We start from the raw sequence: 23,069 nt of genomic DNA, 5'->3' as shown, positions 1-23,069 counted from the left end.
TAGTTGCATAGTATTGTTAATCAACCTTATCGCAACTGACCACCTATGCTGAGTTTTTTGTTGTGATTACTACTCTTATGTTTACGATCCCAGTATGTAAGGTCTGATTTATTGGTATCATCACACTGTAGGGGCTGCTCGCTCATTACCTATGTTGAGCCTTTTAGTTGTGATGACAACACAAATGTTTATGATCCCTGGATACAGTACTTTGGATAAAATGTCTGATGTATATTGGTATCATCACAATGTATAGGCCCTATATGCAATATTATGTGACCGGTATAAATTACTTGACGACTTTCTCTTCTGGTACCGCTTAGACATTAGCGGCCATATGTGCAGACCCTTAATTAAGGCAGGAATGGTCGCTCTACTGTTTATTATGCTTGATTATCTTACTTTGTACATGATTGAATATGCTACTTACCAGTATGCATCTGTTCTTGGCATGTAGGGCTGCTAACATTCATATCTTAGCATTAGATCGCCGCCTAGTGTTGGGTCCGGATGATCGCACATTGTTGTCCTGGAAGAGTCTTCGAAGTATCCTGAGATAGGTGGCTCCTCCCCTGGACTACAGTGCGCATGGGCATCGGCTCCATCCCCAGATTGTTTTTCGCCATTGTGGCAGAAGATGGAGTGAAAAGTGTAAAGGATGTCCATGCTAATGTCTGAATACAATAGTATATCTGCAGCTGCAACAGGCACCGGGGAGGAGGGTGGGCGATATGAATGTTAGCAGCCCTACATGCCAAGAACAGATGCATACTGGTAAGTAGCATATTCAGTTCGAGGCATGTGGGCTGCTAAATTCATATCTTAGCATAGAATACATAGCAGTCCCTCCATCAGCGGCGGTTGCCCGTGCCAGCTGCAGAAACCTGAAAGTGTCTTGAGAACAGCCTGTCCTACAGCAGCTTGCTGCTTGGAATGCACATCAACACAGTAGTGTTTTGTAAAGGTATGTGGTGTAACCCACGTGGCTGCTCTGCAAATGTCCTCTAAAGGAATGTTCCCTAGGAAAGCCATGGATGCCCCCAATTTGCGTGTGGAGTGCGCCCTTGGGGGTATCGTTAGAGTGCGCTTGGCCTTTTGATAACATATTTGGATGCACTTAACAATCCACCTGGCTATTCCTGCTTTGGAAATAGGGTTGCCTTTGTGTTGTGGTGCGAAGGCAACAAAAAGTTGTTTTGTTTTTCTAAAGGGTTGTGTCCTGTCTATGTAGTACATCAACGCCCTCCGTACGTCTAAGGTATGGAGCATTCTTTCCGCCACTGTTTGTGGGTTTTGAAAGAATGCCGGTAAGTCAATAGTTTGGTTGAGATGAAACTGTGACACCACCTTCGGAAGGAATTTGGGGTTAGTGCGTAGCACTACTATATTTGGATGAATTTCAATGAAAGGCTCTTGGATTGTGAGTGCTTGCAGCTCACTAACACGCCTTAGTGACGTAATAGCTATGAGGAAAGCTACTTTCCACGTTAGGAACTGGAGTTCACACGAGTGCAGTGGCTCAAAAGGTGGTCCCATCAGTCTGGTGAGGACCACATTGAGGTTCCACACCGGAGCTGGTGGTGTTCTTGGGGGAATGACTCGTTTCAGACCTTCAAGGAAAGCTTTAATGGCAGGCACTCTGAAGACAGAGAGATGCTGCCTGTTCTGAAGATAAGCCGCTATGGCGGATAGATGTATCCGAATGGAAGTGTACGCTAGATTGCACTTGTAAAGATGCAACAGATAGCAAATGATGTCAGGGATAGATGCATCTAGCGGGTTGATGTCATTGGCTGTACAGTTAATGACAAAACGCTTCCATTTCGCAGCATAGCATGCTCTGGTAGTTGGCTTCCTTGCCTCCTTGATGATGTTCATGCATTCCGGAGGTAGGTTAAGGTATCCAAACTCTAGGACTTCAGGAGCCAGATCGCCAGGTTGAGCTGTTGCGGATCTGGATGCTTAATTTCTCCATGGTTCTGCATCAAAAGTCTGGGCGTGAGGCGCAGTCTTTGATGCGGCACCACTGAGAGTTCGAGGAACGTGGTGTACCATGCTTGGCGAGCCCACGTTGGAGCAACCAGGATGAGAGTCATCGCGTGCTGCCTTAGCTTTCTTGCCACCAGCGGTATCAAAGGGGCTGGCGGAAAAGCGTACGCAAATTTGCCTGACCAGTTCATCCATATCGCATTCCCCTGCGACTGTGGGTGAGGGAACCTGGCGGCAAAGTGTTGGCATTTTGCGTTTTCTTTTGTGGCAAACAGGTCTATCTCCGGATGACCCCACTGCTGGAAGTACGGGTGGAGTACAGATGGGTGTAACTCCCACTCGTGCATCTGGTGGCTGTACCTGCTGAGCAGATCCGCCATCTGATTGTCCTTTCCCGGGAGGTGCTCTGCCATGAGGAAAATGTTCCTCTGAATGGCCCACTTCCACATGCTCTGAGCCAGATGAGACAGCTGTGGCGAGTGGGTGCCCCCCTGCTTTTGAATGTAGTACATCGCGGTCATGTTGTCCGTCCGGACTAACACTACCTTGTTGCACAGATGTACGATGAAGGACTTGATCGCCATGAAGATTGCCATCAGTTCCAGATAGTTGATGTGCATCTTCTGTTGCTGCGTTGTCCATAGTCCCTGCACTGTGTAAGTGAGCAGATGAGCTCCCCATCCCTGGAGAGATGCGTCCGTTGTCAGGATAATCTGTGGCACTGGCTCCTGGAACAGTCGGCCCTTGCAAAGGTTGTGTGGAGTCCACCAATGCAGAGAGTCGAATGCCCGACTGGTAACCAACACTAGGTCTGTTAAATTTCCCCGAGCCTGTGTCCACTGATTTGCTAAGCACTCCTGAAGCGGGCGCATATGTAACCGTGCGTGAGGGACTATGAAGATGCAGGAGGCCATCATGCCTATCAATTGCATGAACACTCTCGCTGGAAGCGAGTGTTGTGGTCTGAACTTCTGGATTAGAGACTGCATGCTGTCTATCCTGACTTGGTTTGGTTGAGCCATGGCCGTCAGGGTATTGATCGTCGCACCTAGAAACTGCCGGACATGTGCCGGCTGAAGATGCGACTTTGGGTAGTTCAACGAGAAACCTAGATTGTGAAGGAGGTGAATGGTGGTCGACATGTCCGCGGCGCACTGTTGTTCCGACTTGGCTTGAACGAGCCAGTCGTCCAGGTAGGGGTAGACATGGATGTTCTGCCTCCTGAGGTGCGCTGCTACTGTCGCCAGACACTTGGTAAACACTCTTGGGGCTGTGGTGACTCCGAAGGGTAGGGCCTTGAACTGGTAATGCTTGCCTTGGATAGTGAACCTGAGGTATTTCCTGTGGGACGGGTGTAGTGGAATGTGGAAATAAGCATCCTTGAGATCTAAGGTTGCTAAGAAGTCCCCTTGGTTTAACAAGGGAAGAATCTGTTGCAGTGTAAGCATATGGAAATGTTCTGATAGTATGTACAGGTTGAGGGGACGCAGATCCAGAATGGGTCTGAGAGATCCGTCCTTCTTTGGAATAAGGAAGTACAGGGAATATACCCCTGTGCCTTCCTCTCCCACCGGCACGAGCTCGATTGCGCCTTTGTGCAGCATCGCCACTACTTCCTGCTGCAATAAGTGCAAGTGCTCTGCGGACATAGGCCTTTGCCTTGGTGGAATGTTGGGTGGAGTGGATTTCAACTCTAGGCAATAACCATACTGGACTAGTTGTCGCACCCACCTGTCTGTGGTGATGTTTCTCCAGACGGGCAGGAACTGCTGCAGTCTCCCCCCGACAGGTGTTAAGTGGTCGGGGGGCAGTGACAGAGAGTCACTGTTTGCTTGAGGTAGAGGAGCGGGAGTTGTTGTTTCCTCTGCCGCGACCTCTGTTGCTGTTATTTCTGTAACCTCCCTTGTTCTGTTTTGTGAACGAGGATTGTGCTCCACCTCTGGAGAATTGCGATTGTTGACCCATTTGTCCTCTGGTGACTCAACGTGCACCTGAGCGACGAAAATTATTGCCACGAAACTGTTGTGATTGTAGGGCTCCCATGGACTTAGCAGTTTCTGTGTCTTTCTTTATCTTTTCGAGGGTGGTGTCAACATCTGGACCAAATAGTCTATCAGGATTGACTGGCTGATTAAGTATGGTTGTCTGAATATCAGGTTTAAACCCTGATATGCGGAGCCAAGCTTGTCGTCTCAGCATGACGCTAGTGTTGATCGCCCTAGCTGCTGTGTCTGCGGCGTCAAGTGCACACTTGATGGCTGCGTTGGAGATCAGTTTCCCTTCCTCTATAAGCAGTTTGGTGGCCTCTTGAAACTGCGGAGGCAGGTGTTGTACAACTTGCTCTAGGGTGTCGTAGTGCGCCCTATCGTAACGTGCTAAGAGTGCTTGTGTATTTGCAATACGCCAAAAGTTGGCAGCTTGTGCAGCTACTCTTTTGCCCCCTGCCTCTAGCACCTTGGACTCCTTGTCTGGGGGAGGAGCTTCACCCGTCGTCTGGGAGTTGGCCCGTTTTCTGGCATTTGCGACCACAAGAGAGTCTAGTGGCAACTGTCCCCGAATGTATGCAGGGTCTGCAGGTGCTGGTCTGTACTTTTTCTCGATACGTGGATTGACCACTCTCGCTCTGGTAGGTTCTTTAAAGATGTCAGCTGCATGCTTGAGGACTCCCTTGAGCATAGGCAGCGTTTTCACAGTTCTTTCAGAGACTGAAAAAGTATCAAAGAGAAAGTCCTCTTCCACTGGGTCAGCATGCATGTCCACATCATGATTAGCAGCTGCCCTTTCAATGAGTGCATGAAAACCTGCAGAATCCTCCGTTGGGGATGCACGAGCACTGAAAGGCTGTGGGTCTTGCCCCACACTTTGGGTGCCTTGGTCACCAATGTCATCATATGAATCTGGATGTGCATCTGGTTCATTGATGGGGAAGGTGTATTGGTCATCCTCATTATATCCCTCACCCTCAGAGTGTTCAGGCGAGGGAGTAGGGCTCCTTCTTGGAGGAGGCTGGGTAGGTTCTATGAGGCTAGAAGCGTCCTGAGGAAACCTTTTCTTCTTTAGTGGGATGACATAGGAGTCCACAGGCTCTGAAGTGATCCTCCTCTTGTATAGGGTTAATTTGCCTGTGTTGGCGTCGATGAAGTGCTCAGAATCATCCCCTGATTCGAGTACTTGACTTGAAGGTACCCCTGCCGTAGAAGAATCCGACGGCTTTGGCGTGGATTTCGTAGAAAAGGCTTTTGGAGCCTCTTTCGGCGGCAGAAGGAAGAGAAGCTTACTCTTAGGCTTTGCCGGAGTGTCCTTCGGCGTCGGAGGCGATGGCATCGGAGCCGACGTAGCAGCGTCCTTTTCCCTGATTCTTTGTAACGAAGCGGCGATGAGGGACGCATCACTTACAGTGGATTTCGGCGCTGACGAGGATGTCTTGACCTTCCCCTCGGATCCGACTTCATGGTGGCCTTTCTGAGTCTTGGACGCTGATGCAGTTGCCGCCGACCCAGAGTCCTTGGATCGATGCGCAGACGTACCAGCCTTCGATCCGTGTGCTTGTGTCGCCTCCGTCTCCACTACGCGACCGACTAACGGAGTCCCAGTCGGAACCGGAGCCGTGCCGCTGGCCTTGGCGTGCTTGGACGGTGTCGCAGTGGTCGATCCGTGCCGACCACCCTTTTTAGAGGAGCCCTCCTCTGGCGCCGATTTTGACCCTGTGGAATCGACAGATTTCTTCGACTTCAGTGGACCGGAGGCCGACGGAGCCGATGCGGCAGCGGGTGCAGTAGTTTTCTGTGGCCCGGCCGCCATTTTAGGGACGCTCGAGTCCATGAGTTTCGGTTTCGTTTTCGGGTCGGCCATTTTAGGTGTAGTCGATACCGTAGGTTTCGGTTTTGGTTTCGATCCAGCCTGCCCAGCAAGTACGTCCGTGGCCGGGCCTGAAGGCGGGGCCGTGGCTTGCGGCACGGGGTCTTGGGTAAGGCCAACTGGCGATCCCGTGACCCGATCGTGATCTTCGAAACCTTCGGGGCATAGCTCGTCCCCTGAGCTATCTGCCGCGGCCCCATAAATCTCTTCGACGTCCCCTACCTCGTCGTCGTATTCAAGGCCTTGACCCACGACTCCGTCGTCGTCTACCGGATCCGCCTCGACCTCCGTTTCGGGTGGGGATATTTGGAGATGATGACCCTGTTCATCTTCTTCTTGGTCGCCGAAGATGTTTTCTGGATCCGGGGCCGCTTGTCTGGCCTCTAGGCGCACCGCGCGCCGAAGCTTGAGAGTCTTTTTAGACCTGAATTGTGCGCAGGCCTTGCACTTGCCGTAGTCATGGTCCGGTGAAAGGCATTTGTTACAGACCGGGTGCAGGTCTATATGTGAGTACTTAGACCCACAGAGCGGACAGAACTTAAACGGACTCCGCTCCATGTTGAAAAGTTGCGGTCGTGTCGCGATGAGAAGGCCTCGATGTCCGAAGAGTGAAAAAACTCCGCTGAATCCGACTCCAAGAGACGGAAGAACTCGAGACCGTGCGCAAACAATACCGACGCTATGAATACAAGGCCTTTTGGCCTTAAAAAGTTAGTTTTACTCGGTTCCGACAGAGAGAAGTCGAGACCGCATCCGAACCCAATGGCGGAAAAAAACAATCTGGGGATGGAGCCGATGCCCATGCGCACTGTAGTCCAGGGGAGGAGCCACCTATCTCAGGATACTTCGAAGACTCTTCCAGGACAACAATGTGCGATCATCCGGACCCAACACTAGGCGGCGATCTAATGCTAAGATATGAATTTAGCAGCCCACATGCCTCGAACACATTCATTCTTGCAATCTCGGTTAAGACTCCCCTTTTTGTTTGAAGCACGCTTCCAACATGGTTAAGTCTATTGTCCCTTTCAGTGCTTATGACGACAACACTATGACGCTGCTCGCTCAGTATCTAGCGTCTGCTAGTAGTACGTGTAGAACGTGAATTGAGCTATGCTTGCGGCTATTTAAATGGAGCCGTGAGATCGGCTTGTTTCCCTCAACCCGAATCGTGACAGCAGCCTAAGCGGTAAGTTAATATGAGTGATGCACTCAGTCCTTTTGAAAGTTTGTGTTCCTGCGACATCCTCTATACGTTCTAACACTTGTCCTTTGTAACCGTAGATTCTGCTACGTTTGGCCTGGATTTCTCCCGATACGGTCTAGACCACTGAGGAGCGGTGAGTCTGCCTTCTTAGCCGTTTCTGTTTCATGTCATTGTTAATGGGGTAGAGGGAGCACGCCGAACTCAGCGCCCTCTTTAAGAAACCCACAGCAGACCCCACTGAACTTAAGAACTACCGCCCCATTTCGCTTCTCCCATTCCCTGCCAAAGTCATTGAGAAAGCCGTCAACAGTCAACTCGCCGCCTTCCTCGAATCCAACAAATCCCTCGACCCTTCACAGTCCGGCTTCCGAGCCAAACACAGCACCGAGACCGCCCTCATCACAGCAACAGACGACATTCGAACCCTACTGGACAACGGAGAAACTGCTGCCCTCATCCTACTCGACCTCTCCGCAGCCTTCGACACAGTCTGTCATAACACCCTTATACAACGCCTCAGCAACGTTGGAATACAAGGAAAAGCATTGGATTGGATAATCTCGTTCCTCGCAGGAAGAACCCAGAGAGTCCGACTCCCCCCTTTTAGATCAGAGGCCACCGAAGTCATCTGCGGCGTACCCCAAGGATCTTCACTCAGTCCCACCCTCTTCAACGTATACATGAGTCCCCTCGCATCCATTGCGCGCCAACACAACCTCAACATTATCTCCTACGCAGACGACACCCAGTTGATTCTCTCCCTCACCAATGAGCCAAACACCGCCAAAACCAACCTACACGAAGGGATGAAAGAAGTAGCCGAGTGGATGAAGAACAGCCGTTTAAAACTGAACTCGGACAAAACGGAAGTACTCGTCTTAGGTTCATCCCCCTCCGCCTGGGACGACTCATGGTGGCCACCGGCCCTGGGAACCGCACCCACACCAACGGACCACGCACGTAACCTGGGCTTCATTCTGGACTCCTCCCTCACGATGACCAGACAAGTCAACGCCGTCTCATTATCATGCTTCAACACACTACGTATGCTCAAAAAAAATCTTCCGTTGGATCCCCACCGAAACAAGAAAGTCGGTCACCCATGCACTTGTCACAAGCTGACTGGACTACGGAAACACCCTCTACGCCGGAACCACAGCCAAACTACAGAAAAAACTCCAACGCATCCAAAACGCCTCAGCCAGACTCATCCTAGACATCCCCCGCCAAGATCACATTTCAGGTCACCTGAGACACCTCCACTGGCTTCCCGTCAACAAGAGAATAACGTTCCGTCTCTTCACCCACGCACACAAAGCCCTCTACGACCTTGGACCAGAATACCTCAACACGCGCCTGTCCTTTTACACCCCCACCCGCCAACTTCGATCGTCCAATCAAGCCCTCGCCGCAGTTCCACGCATCCAAAGATCCACCATGGGGGGGGGGGGGAAGATCCTTCTCCTACTTAGCGGCCAAGACCTGGAATTCCCTCCCCACCCACCTCCGCCTCACACAGAACCACCTCTCCTTCAGAAAACTAAAGACTTGGATATTTGATAAGTAAAGCTCCCCCCCTCCCTCAAGCGCCTTGAGACCCTCTGGGTGAGTAGTGCGCTATACAAATCTAAACTTGACTTGAACTTGACTTAACTTATATCCCCATATCTCTCCCCAGATTGAGTACCCCCATGGGAGACAGTTCTGGGAGTGAGAGCAGGTGCATATTTTTATTTCCGATATGGACACAGTGGTGGTGCTCCATTTTTGATTTAATATAGTATCGGATTTTGCAGGGTCCACGCTCTAATCTTTGGTTGTTACTCTTCCTTTGTAGATTTGTATTCTTTGGTCCAAACTGATGACTACGGCTGGCCTTTTTGATTTGTTTATAGTAGATGGGACAAGCCGGATTTAATCCGATAAGCGGGAGTGTTTAAACTTGTGTTCGCACTTTTTGACCGTTTATGCACCCTTGCCATTATCTGGACGGGCTCATATGTAAACTACACCTTATTCTGTCAGGTGCAGTTTACCCACTCTCTGTACTTCGGAGCCCACATGCCCGATTTTTTCATGTTTTAGCCCTCCGTGTAGGGCTTTTCACTGTAAATTTGAAGACCACTAGCCTTGTTACTATGTTTAATGGTCCCCTTTGAGACCCCTTTCTTTAATAATATTTCACTTGAATCCTAGGTGGCCTCCCACTTCACAGTCCTGAGGAAGACCCCCTATGTAAGGTGGCCAATAACCTACAAGTGTTTGGGGTCGAAACGTCGACATTTCTTTTCAAGCCAGCTTACAAACAAAGGGAATTTTTTAATGTGTCTAATTATGTAGCTTGGCTATTTTCAAATATGTTGACCTGTGTTTAGTAGTGGGGAAATAATATGCCTAATTCCGCCGTCTAATGTGAATCATTTAATTTCACCAATTTTCTTGCCTGTCCAGGACACCTTATACTCACATCCATCACCTATCTTTTTCCAATACCCCCCTTCTTTTTCTTCTGGGCACAATGTGTATATATTCTAGATTTGTTATGCATACAATGGTAATTGTGACAGTCTGATTAAATAACACTGTTTAGTCTTTGGATTGTTTGCATTACTTTTTTATTCTAAGTATTTGTATTATATTTTCTTGCTGAAGTATTGTATACTGGGACCATTCCCCACTGTACTGCATAATCAATCTGGGCAGATAAAGGGTCCTCAGAACCCTTCCAGTCTTCCTCACCCTCCTCTGGCTGCCCAATTTGGCTCAAAATGGCCAGGGTGGAATACGTGTACAAAATTACCCATTGGCTTCGGATCCTGCGTTGGTCGACGCAGGTCGGGCTCAGTATCCACATGGGGATGGAAGCCGGGGTAAACATCTGCTGGAGGACCAGCCGGCGTCAGCTGCGGACGTGGAGCCGGTGGAGGTGTCACAAGTTCGACTGGCGCCAAACCGGATCCAGGCCTAGATCCAAGGGGACACTGTGGAGCAGAGGCCGGAGCCGCCGGCGTCGAAGGTCTAGGGCCCCCAACCGAGGCCGCAGGGCCAGAAGGCGCACCGGCGGAGTCGGGCTGCCCGAAGATGGTGTGCATCGCTTCGTAAAATTGACGAAGCTGGGCAGGGTTCGCTCCCAGGAAGGGAGGGAAGGCTGGAGTCTACCCTGAAGGCTCTGCAAGTGGAGCCGCGGGAGTGGCACAAACCGGACAGTTCGTCGTGTCAGCCGAGGGGAAGTCGAAGAGCGCCAATGCTTCTTTGACGACTTCTTACTGTGCTTCGACGTACCCAAACCAGAGTGCGAAGACAATGAGTGGTGATGGCTCCGCGATCGGCCAGCGACCTCCCTCGTGACCGGGATCTAGAGCGACACGGAGTCAACTGCCGGGCCTCGAGGAGCTTTCAGGGCTGCTCCCACAAAGACTTCGGGCCATGGTTCAGCAGTCAGAGCATGACCTGGGGTCGTGGTCGCGCTCAAGGCAGTAGAGTCACACGGGGTGCGGATCAGTCACAGACATCATTCAGTTACAGGAACCGCACGCCTTGAAGCCGGGCATCCCTCGTGCACCAGGAGTCGTGTGGGACTCGAAAAGAAGTCGGCAAAACGTCAGTCAAAAATTGACTGGGGGTACTGAGCTCTCCGGATCTGCGCTGGCTGGCGCGGAAAAAGAAAGCACTGATGAGCGGACATTAGCGCCTTGATTGGCTGGTGCTCACAAGTGGGTCCCTAGCCTAAAACCCTCGGGCCCCCTGAATGCACTGGACAGCCACCAGCAGACTGCAGGACTATTCGGGATGCTGTTCCTGCGACTGACACTCGCAAGCGGGCCCACTGTAAGGTGACACGCCCCTTCATCCACTGGACGACATTGCTGAGAGGGCAGCAACAATTGGCCGCCCTTCGCCCTGGGCTGTCCCATACAACGGCGCACACCCAGGGGCCGTTGCCAATGGTCTCAAGTGATGTTAAATCTACGTTGCCTCCTACAGGGCCCACTGCAGTGGAAGGGAAATTAGACCTCGACCCGCCGGCTACGGAGAGGTCCCCGGTATCTGTTGAGAACAAAATTGACAATAGCAAGAAACCTCGCATTGCTCAGAGACGACCAACTCAAACTCACCATACCGTCCGCACACTGGAGCAGGACCCGGCAATGCTTCAATCACCAAAGCAGGAGATACAAACCCAAATAGGCACATTGCAAAACCAGTTGCTTGCTTTAGAAGACAGAGCGGAAGACGCCAAGGGGCGCTCGTGCAGAAATAATGTGGATAGAATGGGGGTCCACTAATGTGTGGAAGGACAGGTAACTTGAGCCAATTAAAGAAAATGGTTCACCCCTGCCTCTGACTCTCTACCTTTTTCTCAACTGAATGGGGCATTGGGTGCAGACGCAGCGTCCACTCTCTGGTGCCCCCCCCAAACCACTTGAGGCTCACCTCCTACATTAGAGAGACCGGGATCTCATTCTACCCGAAGTACGGAAGCAAGCAACCCTGACAATAGACAACATGGGAGTAATGATCTTCCCGGACTACACACTTGCGGTCCAACGGCAAAAGCACACTTTTCTCACGATCAAAAGCAAATTGCGCAACTCTAACCCAAATGATTCACTCCTGTTCCTGGCCTGCCTCAGTGTCCAGGTCGAGGGCCAGTCACATTTCTTCACTGATCTTGGGAGTGGGTGGAGCGATGAGTTACTGTGGGTTCCACTTCATTCCAAGTGCCCCTCCACAGGTAGGCAGTGAAAGGAGCCAGGAGTGGCAAAGGGCTCCGCAGCCACCCAGATACGATGACCTTCAACAGTTAATAAGCCAGCCCCACCATTAGATGCAGAAGACACTAAATCCATCAGGGATGAGGGCTCCAAATAGTCTGCCCTACTCCTGCTGGGTCTTGGCACACCGCCCATTGTAACTTCTCCGACAGTCGACTACATAATTTAACTATCTTCACACTTGCAACACCCACATAGAACTTGCGTATTGGACTTTCTTGCTACCCCTGACCATGCAATTTCTCTTCTCAAGACTCGACGTATTAGGCTTCTCATGGTGAGAGATGCTATTATCTCCACCAGGTGCTATAACACACAGGTTTGGGCAGGATGCTGTTGCATCTCTGCTCCTTTTGGTATTGTATGATACTTGTTCTATTATGTTTGAATAAACGTATAGCCTACACCGTCCAAAACACAAACCCTACTGATACCTGGCCTGTTTACTGGGTGGAAGCTGGAGGTCACAGTCAACAACTACAATGTCAACCAGTACTAACTTTTAATGTTGAATGTCCAAGGAACGCACTCCCCTTTCCATAGATTGGATGATGCTGCGACCTTGTCTGACGGGACCCCCTGCATTCCTATAAGAAGGCTCCTATTCTGCCCCTACTGGTGTCGGATGGGTGGGTACTGCTGTTCTGAGTCATTTGCTTGAGGAGCTTGCCATCTGAAAGGCCGTCGTCTTTCACTTGCTCTTCCCAGATAGGGTTGGCGCAGTGCAGTTTGGAATTGCCACTGTTGCAGTGCCCACTGCTGCTGGCTTGCATGCTGGTAGGACGGGGGTGGTGTAGTGGCTTGGAAGCTCCCTCCTCCAGGCAGTCTACTCATGGGGGTTGTCCCTCATTGCTCCTGTCCTTGAAATTCCAGTGCCCTGTGGCTTCTCACGGGTCATTGCCCTTTCTTAACTGCTGTAGCATGTTGCCTACCAATAGTTAAACAGTTTATCTCCAGTGAAGAGCATGCTCATGATGCTCACCTGCACCTCATTCTTGTAGAATGACACCTGTGTCTCTCCCTTCAGGGTTGGCCCTGTGACCACCCGCCTGCTTGCTCTATCTGCAGCAACTAGTGCAGACTTCATGGATGCGTTGGCAATGGTCTTTCCCTCCTCTAAGCAAGGCTGCCCATTCCTGAAACAACTACGGGAGATGATTTATTAGCTTCCCCACTTATTCCCAATGTTGGTGGGCGTAACAGTTCAGGAGAGCGTTGGGCGTTTGCAATCCTCCACTGGGTTGCTGATCTTTTTTCTGCTTTATGACCTTTCATATCCACGTGCTCTCTTTCTTGGAATGGCCACCACAAGTGAATCCAAGGCTGTATTGTCCTGTATGTAGAAGGGATCTTTGGAGGACTGGGTTTACGTCTTCACCCTTAGGTTTAAAGCTTTGCAGGCTGTTGGTTCTCTAAAAGCATCCCTTCCCTGGTCTGGAATGTTGGGCAGCATCAGGAGGCAATAACTCATGCTCTGTAAGGGTAGGACAGTTTCAAGTAGAATGAAATGTTGTGCCTTGTCTTTTTCTAGCTGGGCCCCACATTTGTCTCTTCACCACAGTGCTATACACGGCGATGTCATGCAGATGGTATGGTCCAAACGGTAGGAGTCAATTACATTCTCCTGGGAGTCAGCACGGTCACTGGTCATCAACACTACTCATGTCCTGGAACATTCCCTGGCCTTCAGGTCTTCTTTGAAAAATATTGCCTGCTCCTCCTCTTGTGGGTATGTAGTAGTGGGTGCTCAAGTTCGACTTGCCCTACCTCCTCCTGGTTCTGCTCCCCTGATGGTTTCAACAGGTTTCAAAATTTCAGCACGAATGCCTCAACATCCTATTTCGGTGGGATCCCTGCCATTTTGGCATTGAGGGGTCTTCTTCCAATTGACTTTGAGCACTCTTTTCAGCGTCGAGCACAGTATGAGTCTTTATCTTCAGGGCTAGAGGTTCAGCTGCCATCTCTCACACACAACCCCCTCCTTGATGGAAAGGAACCTGCACCCCCTCCCCCTAGCGCCTTGAGAGCCTTACACGCGAGTAGTCGCGCTTCAACAAACCCCTGACTACCATCCTTCGAAGTGGAAAGTTTCTCTGAGGGACATCTTTCACTGGCGCCTTTGTATGAAAACCAGTGGGGCTTTTTCGGCAGCTGGTGTGACTCCGCTTTGACAACCAGTCCTTCGGAGTCTTACCCTTCCACCTGCACCACCTCGGTGTCCTCTTCGCTCGAAAAACGTATACCCCTCAGTGATTAGCTTCTCTACTTTTGCATCAGCATGGTGTTGTAGTGTACGTAGTCTGTTTCTCCCTGGTTCTTAACGTTTGTGGCTGGAACTCAGGGCATGATTCACAGCCCTCAGATCTGTGGTCTTTAGGTAGGCCTAGGCTGCAGACCTGACGAGTACCTTTGGGCGAACTTATGGTGGTACTTGGGACACAACCTAAAATGCGTTTTTTCCATGTCCTCTGACAAATTCAGCCCCTGATCGTGCACCCTTCAACCGTGTTGTCTGTTGCCCATGTGTTCTGTCTACTTTGAGGTGATCTTTGGTGGTTTTCAGCTTTATTTTGTGTTCCTTCTCTACTGGTGTTCTCCGTAGACCTTTCCCAATGATGTATTCGATCTGTTGATTATCTTTGTTTTTAGTTCGGCGTCCGCAGAACGTCAACTGTTGCTTTGTGGCCCAACTGCGGAAAAAATCTTAAAATGGCAACAACACACAAGGTAACAGCAGCAACAAAGAAAAATTATGCACAGAATTTGAATGCAGAAAAGCGGTTTCTGTGACTCCAACGCACAAAGTAATTTCTGCTTGATAATTCGTTGTTAATGGAATAGGTGGAAAAACGTTACCAGCCCAAGTCCACAACTGCAGGTCATTTTTGATAAACCCAGCAACTACAATCACCAAATTAGAGGTACACAAGGTACATGGAAATCAATCTCCTCGGTGTTCAAAATGTTTAAAGTTGCAAGATAGTAAAGGTTCTTTTCTAAAAGTGTCAAAGCATTCCAATGAGATCAAAAGCCTACAAACTACTTCACAGCAGAGTGGTAAACCATTTTATTTTGTGCTCCAATGTGTATCCTTCAGTAACAAAAAAAGAGCTAGAAGGACACACATTTATTCCACTTTTCCCATCCCGCAAAGCTACCCCCATATGCTGCCAAAACAGGAGAGGAGGGCTGACATTAGCAAAGCAAAGCAACAGAGCCTTCACAAAGCAATTACTCCAAAGGGCCATTTCTAGAGACTAAGCAATCACTGTTATCCAAAGGATAAATGATGAGAACCAAAAAGCATGATCTAAACAAAAAGATGTATTGGCATGACAAAAAAATGTAAATGTATTATTTACGATTTTGGTTGATGTCCATTGGATGTTTTTGATGACGGATTGTACCTTTCTGCAAACAAAGAAAACGAAAAGCTTAGAACATTATTGTCAAATGCAAAAAAATAATTGCAAGCCTCATTTGCAAAGGCCAGGTCAAAGTTGCAAGTATCTCAACAGAAAAAAGTAACTGGGAAAAGAATATTTACACTGAATTAGGTTTTAAGATGACTAAAAACCTGTTTACAAGTGAAATATCTAATCTGAAATGTCATGCACAACCCCCAATGCAAGAAAATTCAATACATTCTTCTATATAAATCACACATTTGATTACCTCCTCACTAAAATAGTTATGATTTTTTTTTTAAGTAAAACAAATGATTTTCATGACTTAAGAATAGCCCTCAGTTTGCTTTACAATACAGAATTGTATGTGTATACATTTATTAATTAGCACTTTAATACAGATGTGGTCTTGTGTTAAGAATATGCTTGCAGTTGTAGCAGTTTCAACACATGGATATTTTATAGACATTACTATTTATAAAATGTACACAAGGACAGCGTAAGAAAGTGGCTCTATATACACTGTGCCAAAGTAAGGTACAGTGTGTATAGAGTCCTGTTAGAACTGGGGTCACCAATTCCACCACGGTAGCTTGGCGCGAGGCATGAAGGCACCCGAAGGCAATGTATAAAGCAGAAGTGCAGCACACACTCACACAGACAGGGAGGCCCACGCAATAAAATGACACCACACCACATTGTTACTTCAAACAAGACTTTTAATCTAGACTTTCTTCATTGCAGGTAAGTAACTCACTGTTACATACTAGGCATTAATTCAGGTATTGAACAATTCTCAAACATCAGGCCAATATCACTGCGAGTATCTCGCTATTATGTAGGGGCAGTCTAGGCAATCACATTCTATGTAAGCAGATTCATTAACTGTAACATTGCATAGGTCTGGCATCAACACTAAAACATCTCCTCGGCCTCACTAATTCCAGGAGGCTCCTCGGCAGCCCCCACTGTCTCCGTAGTCTTTCGCCCTCCCCCGGGGATGTTACCTCTGTTCTTGGCCTCTAGGGTAATGCGGGAGACCGCGCAGGCTAAGCGGGCTCCCCGCAGCTCCTCATTGGTCCGCTCGGGCTCCTTGCAGGTCTGGGGCCGATCGGGGGGTGTGGGGGGGTGGGGTTCTCCGTCTGATGGGAGTCCCCTCGCCGAGGTTCCGGGCGTCCAGGTGATTCCTCCAGCCCAGAACCAATCAGGATGCAGCTGGGGCCGAGGCACGCCCGCAGCCACCAATCGCAGTGCCGCTTCATCTAGCAGGGGCGTGGCCTATGACGCGGCCGTCGCCCCGTCACGTGACGGTTGTTTTGGGCTTCACAGGCCCAGCGCGGGCCTCTGCAATGCCGCCGTGGCCCTCTCCTGGCTTCGGGGGACGGAGCGGCAAAGCGGCCAGAAGCTGGCACTTCCCTCAATAGGTGCCGGGGCCGCAGCGGTGATAGCAGCTCCCAACTCCGGCTCAGACACGTGGGGCCGCAGGCAGCACTTCCGGTCTCCCAGCGCCCGGGCCGCAGCGGTGATCTTCGGCAGGGGAGCACTCTAGGGACCCGGCGCTAGGGAGCAGATGCTGGGGCAGTGGTCACACACCCACGCTTGGCGGTTCACAGCAGGCAGGAGCCACACACCAGTGCTGATAAATCCGGGATGCGGCGATGATGGCAGGTAGCGCTTGGAATGGCACAGCGCTTGGTAGCACAGCACAGGGGGGCACAGTTCAGGCAGAATAGCGCTAGTGAGATAACAGCGTTTGGGAGCACAGCGCAGGGGGGCACAGTTCGGGCAGTAAGCGCTGGTTACCTGGTTGATCCCCCAGCAGTGCTCACAACAGGCAGGTGCTTCCTGACAGCGCTTGATGGTCACAGCGCCTTTCTTGGGGGGATGGATGGCAGGTCCTTGTGTAGGTTCTTGGGGGGGAAGAAGGGGGTTGAGTTGGTGGGCTTCAGAGGCAGGATGGTTCCCTTTTTGCACACTGAAGGTGGTTCCCTGGGTTCCCCCTCACAGGGCTAGATCAGCAGGCTGGCAGAGTCCCTCATCTAACTTAGGAACAGCAGTACCTAGGCCCAGTCAGTCCCAGTAGAGTAGGTTCGTCCCCTAGGCCCAACCACCTAAACTCCTGCAGAGGTTCCCCCAGGTCCAGTGGTGCCCCAACTAACTGTCAGGTTTCCCTCCTTTACTCTTATACCCCTAGGTCAGGTGACCCTCCTCTAAAGGCGGCAAAGCGTACCCCCTTCCCATGGCTGGAAGGTTCAAGGATCTTCCACACATTAGGCTATGGAACAAAAAGGCGGGATGGCAGTGATACTGTAACATGATGTCCCAGCCTGCTCCTAACTACTAGTGCGTGTCTACAAAGGCCACTCCGCAGTAGCAGGTGCCTGTGGCAGCCATGTTGTTGGGAAAGAGCACCTGCACCTCAGCACTGTTTGGCAGTGGTAAGGCGCCCAGAGACCTAGGTCCAACAAAAGACGGTGGCAAAAATAAGGCGAAAGGGACAAAAAAACGGGGTAAGACCAACCTAGGGTTGACAGGTCTATCAAGTCCCCAATCTCCGAAGGTATAACAGAGGTTAAAATTATATCTGAATTTACTCTCTAAAGTGGTAGCTTGGTCGAGCAGTAAGGAAGTATCAGAGGACAGTGTAAAGCATTTGTTGTACACACTCAGTCAGCAAAAGGTTTCACACACTCAAGAACTGAACTCTTGGCCAATTGTTTTTATATCAAAAGATATAGTGGTTTTATTTTATAACCAACAGGTATCAAAATATACTTTTCTCCATATGAGTGACTTTAGGTATTTACTTTGCAGAAAGGCAAAAGACTTGCTAAGTACAATAGTTACTGGGGTTGCAATAGGCAACACAATTCTAAACGCAATTTAACCTTGTGTTTAACTGGTTTTTCTACATAAATGCAGTTGATTACTTTCAGGACTACTTTTCTAACCCCAGGACTGGATCCTGGATTCAGTCCCGGGACCTAAACTGTAAACAGTTAAGTAAAAGCGTTTTGGTTACAGTTGTAGTTTTTAAAGACTATAAATGTATTTTCAAAGTTGACACTTAGAAACTTTTCAGTGAAAAACTAGCAATGTTATCCTATGGAAGGAAATTCAAGTCACAGGTAAAGTAGGTTCTCCTTACTTTTGTAATCCAGTACTGGACTCCTAGGTTCAGCACTGGGACCTCTACCTAAGACAGGTAAGTATTTACATTTCAGTAGTTGGTACGATTTTAAAGACAGCGGGAGGGGGGGCGGGAACGGACAGCGGGACATCGCGCAACCCACCCCTGAAAACGATACTTACAAAATGGCGAAAAGAAAGCTTTAAAAAAAAAAGAAAAAAACACCGCCTCATGACGATAGCAAGGGGGCGGGATGAGTAAAACTCGCAGGAACGCCCATGAATCTGCTCGGGGAATGAGTGACGTATCTCTGTTCCAATGGCTAGCCTCCATTATGGAGCTAGCCAATGGGACAGAGAGGCGGGACGAATCCCCATACATGTAAACAAACGTTTTGCTTTTGGCGAGGCGAAACCTAAAAAATGGATTTACTCGACAAAAGGGATGTCAACTTGTAGAGTACTATATTTTTTACAAGCACTGAACATACAGAAAAATATTTTAGAAACGTACTACACAGGAGTATCTGGTAGTCAATCTTATTCCTATCCATACTAAGTTTTTTAACCAACTCAGGGTCTATTTTATTTCCTCAAGACCGGCAGATATTTGGGCCCCATTGCACTGTTACCTGCTAGATAGAACTGACTCCTCTGACGCAGAGCCACCACATTAAAACATAAGCGATAAACCCTCCCACGACGAGGCGATGTGAGTGCTCGAAAGTGACATGGCACGAGAGATGGGAATAAGGTGCCAAAGTGTATGTAGCTACGTTAGCATGACCTGCTGAACACTACTGACCTATGTGTGATGTCATGCACTGTTTAAATTGTTTTCTCCATGCTTCAAACCCTCTACATCATATTTAGCTGAATTGCCTCGTCTTGCCCTGGAAATGTAAGGAATGTTCATATTAAATGTATGCTGACGCTGCGGATAATCCAAGATTTTGAAAGAATGTAAGGAGGCTCAGAGATGTGCTTAACTGTTCATTGACTTATAATGGTGATGTTAAATTGCTTCATTATGTGATATTTGGCTAAATGGAGATACTATGGTTTATTAGATGCAACGTGTATATATGAATGCACCTTTTTGATGTATCGTTAATAAAACCCAAAAATAAAAAATTTAAAACTCAGGGTCTATTTTACTAAGAAAGTATCTAATTTGCAAAAAAGTCCAGAAAATAGGCAAGAAAAATGGTATGGTAAATCATGTAGGGATGCGTATAAAGCCTTGGCAAAGGCTATAAAATTAAAAGACAGGGAAGTCACGTCTTATAAGAAAGCCCAACAGGATGCCAAACGGGCTTGGGATGAAGAGTACTGGAGGGAGCTGTATTGTGCCAGTAGAGAAAGGACCATGGGTACATTCTGGGATCTGGTTAAATGGGGTCGGGGGACTCCAAGGGAAGAACCCTGTAACCACGTTTCACCCGACCTCTGGGTCTCGCATTTTGAGACACAGTTTGCCCTCCCGGATTCGGATATTGAGACATATGTAGACCCTGTGATTATCCCAAACGATACTACTTCGTTACACTTTAGCAGAATCGAGGTTGATAGAATACTGAATACTATCCCAAAGGGTAGAGCGCCCGGGTTGGACCAAGTACCAGCCGATTTGTTTTTGCATGATAAGGAGGTATGGGTGCCGTATATTCAGTCCCTTGCCAATGGTATTGCCAACGGCTCTCCCATACCGGATACATGGAAAGGTGCTGAGATCATTCCGATCTTTAAAAAGGGTGAGCGCTCTGATCCAGGAAATTTTAGGCCGATAAACGTAATAGACTGCATACAGAAGGTGATAGCTAGGCTTGTTTTGCAGAGAATCCAAGGGTGGATCGAGGAGGAAGGAATATTGTCACCTTTCGAGGCGGGGTTCCGCAGCTATACAAGCACAATAGATCAAGTTTTTAGATTTGTCTTACTATATTGGCGGGTGGTAGTACTAGGTGGAGGCACGCTTTTTGCTTTACATTAACAGGGTGATCCAGTATTTTGAGAACCGTCCTACTGATGCCCCAAAGTTGGATGGCAAACTGATCCCTCTGCTAATGTTTGCAGATGAAACCTTGTTAATCTCAAAAACACAGTAAGGCCTCCAGAAGGCCATTGAACAGTTCGAGGTATTCTGCAGGGACTATGGCCTTTCGATTAATGTAAGTAAGACCAAGTTTGTGGTCCTCCACAAGCATGTAAGAGGGAGGGTGGTTATGAATGGTGCTTCTCTTATCTTATCTTGGCATAACTGTGGGCTCGAAACTTGACTGGAAACCCCACATTAACCAGCTGGTTACAAAAACATGCCCAACTAGCTGGTGCCCTTAACAAGGAGCTCCACCTTTCTCAAACACATCCAATTGCCCCAGCGCTAAAAAGTTATGATGCCAAAATCAGCGCGGCAGTCCTTTATGGGGCAGAATTATGGGGGTTCAGTAATCTCGCACTATTAATAAGTGCTCAAAATAAGTTCTTAAGGGGTATAACCGGCCTCCCAGCTTCCACTCCACTAGTGCCTCTTTTTTACGATTTGGGATGCCATCGACTAGAGGATCTAGCTCGATATAGACCGGTGGCATACTGGAGGAGACTGTGGGTTACCCCAGAGCTGTATTTTGCCATGGGCTTGGGTTCTTTGTGGGAAAACCCCACCGCAAATTCTTTCCCGCCGAGGAAGGCTTTCAGAGAGCTATACTGGAGCATGGTTTCATTGAGAAAGTTTAGGAATTGTAATTGGTCCGTCACTCACAACCGACTTTCTGGAGCTTAAACACAAAGCTGCTTATGAGGGATACTGGGATTTTATTACACTTCCCGGGGACAGGAAGCGGTATCATCAATTTAGGGTCGGAACGCTTCCTGTAAATTCCTTTACTGCTAAATGGAATGTCAATAATAATCCCAGCTGCCCATTTTGCCCTTCCCAACGGGAAAGTATAGCCCATATCTTGTTTATTTGCCCAGAATATAAATTCCCAAGGCATACATGGTTGAAGCCAATCTGTTTGCAGATGGGCATCACCACTGGCTGTGGGGCTTTAAGAATTTTGAAAACCAATGGCTCAGAGCCCGTGGTTATTGCTGTCGTCAAATATTTACACTGGATGTGGATAATACGCGCACGCAAATTAAGTCTATAATAAAACTCTGCGTTTTAGTAACATTTTAGTTATTTTAGCTATAAATCTATTCTGTGATGCTAATTGTATTTTGATCCTGTTTTTTAATCTTTTTATCCTTTTGTATTAGTGCTATTTATAAATGGTTTTTAAACTAAATGATACTTCTAATGGACGGACTAAGTTAACTATCATATCCCTTGTTGTATTTGTATGTAATACAATTGGATGAATGGAATGTTATGTTTCTAATTTTATTATGATTGTCTTTTATGATACACATATCGAAATAAAGATTTTATGAAATGAAATTTTAGAGGTGTGAAAAAACACCCGAATTGTTTAGAGATCCTGCCTGGAAAAAAAAACTGACATTCACAGGCAAACTGCCACTACAGTGCACTGCGGGATAGGGTGCCTCTGAGGTTCATAAAGGTACAATCTACTTTTTCAGCTCCCCTTAGTGGCAACCTAATGGGATTCATTTTTTCCTCATTCTTTTTGCACACAAGCAGCCTTTTTTCCATGACAAAGAGTAGAGCATTCAAAGGCTATGCTAGAATTTTTTCAATAATTCTTCTACAGCATTCAGAGGAAAATACATCGCTGACCGATTACACAGACTTTATGGAAAATTATTTTCAGTGATGAACATTCTTTTGATTGAAAGAAAAAAATGACATACATATATATACATACATACATATACATATACATACATACATATACAAACATACATATACATACATATACATATATATATATATACATATACACACATACATACATATACACACATACATACATACATACATACATAATATATATAATGAATATGCTACTTACCAGTATGCATCTGTTCTTGGCATGTAGGGCTGCTAACATTCATATCTTATGCATAGATCGCCGCCTAGTGTTGGGTCCGGATGATTGCACATTGTTGTCCTGGAAGAGTCTTCGAAGTATCACGAGATAGGTGGCTCCTCCCCTGGACTACAGTGCGCATGGGCATCGACTCCATCCCCAGATTGTTTTTAGCCATTGTGGCAGAGATGGAGTGAAACAGTGTAAAGGATGTCCATGCTAATGATGAATATAGAGATAGTATCTGCAGCCGCTACGGGCACCGGGGAGGAGGGCGGGCGATATGAATGTTAGCAGCCCTACATGCCAAGAACAGATGCATACTGGTAAGTAGCATATTCAGTTCGAGGCATGTGGGCTGCTAAATTCATATCTTATGCATAGAATACATAGCAGTCCCTCCATTAACGGCGGTGGCCCGTGCCAGCTGCAGAAGCTTGAAAGAGTGTCTTGAGAACAGCCTGTCCTACAGCTGCTTGCTGTTTTGAATGCACATCCACACAGTAATGTTTGGTAAATGTGTGTGGTGTAGACCATGTGGCTGCTCTACAAATGTCTTCTAAGGGAATGTTCCCTAGGAAAGCCATGGAGGCCCCCAATTTGCGCGTGGAGTGCGCCCTTGGGGGTATTGTTAAAGTGCGTTTAGCCTTTTGATAACAGATTTGAATGCACTTAACAATCCATCTGGCTATCCCTGCTTTGGAAATAG

The 23,069-nt window shown here is 48.2% G+C and overlaps 1 protein-coding gene across 1 annotated transcript in view; it reads right to left on the bottom strand.

The window, feature by feature from the left end:
* The window catches only part of AFF4 (ALF transcription elongation factor 4), a 907,016-nt gene that overhangs the window by 520,538 nt on the left and 363,409 nt on the right, over positions 1–23,069 (bottom strand). The window contains exon 9 of the mRNA XM_078653083.1: positions 15,192–15,240. Coding sequence (XP_078509209.1) covers positions 15,192–15,240 — 49 coding nt within the window. The remainder of the gene's footprint in view (positions 1–15,191; positions 15,241–23,069) is intronic.

This window comes from Lissotriton helveticus, chromosome 7 (genome assembly GCF_964261635.1).
Source record: "Lissotriton helveticus chromosome 7, aLisHel1.1, whole genome shotgun sequence".
Taxonomy (NCBI): domain Eukaryota; kingdom Metazoa; phylum Chordata; class Amphibia; order Caudata; family Salamandridae; genus Lissotriton; species Lissotriton helveticus.
The sequence above is the reverse complement of the archived record's forward strand: the minus strand, read 5'-3'. Positions and strand labels throughout refer to the sequence as shown.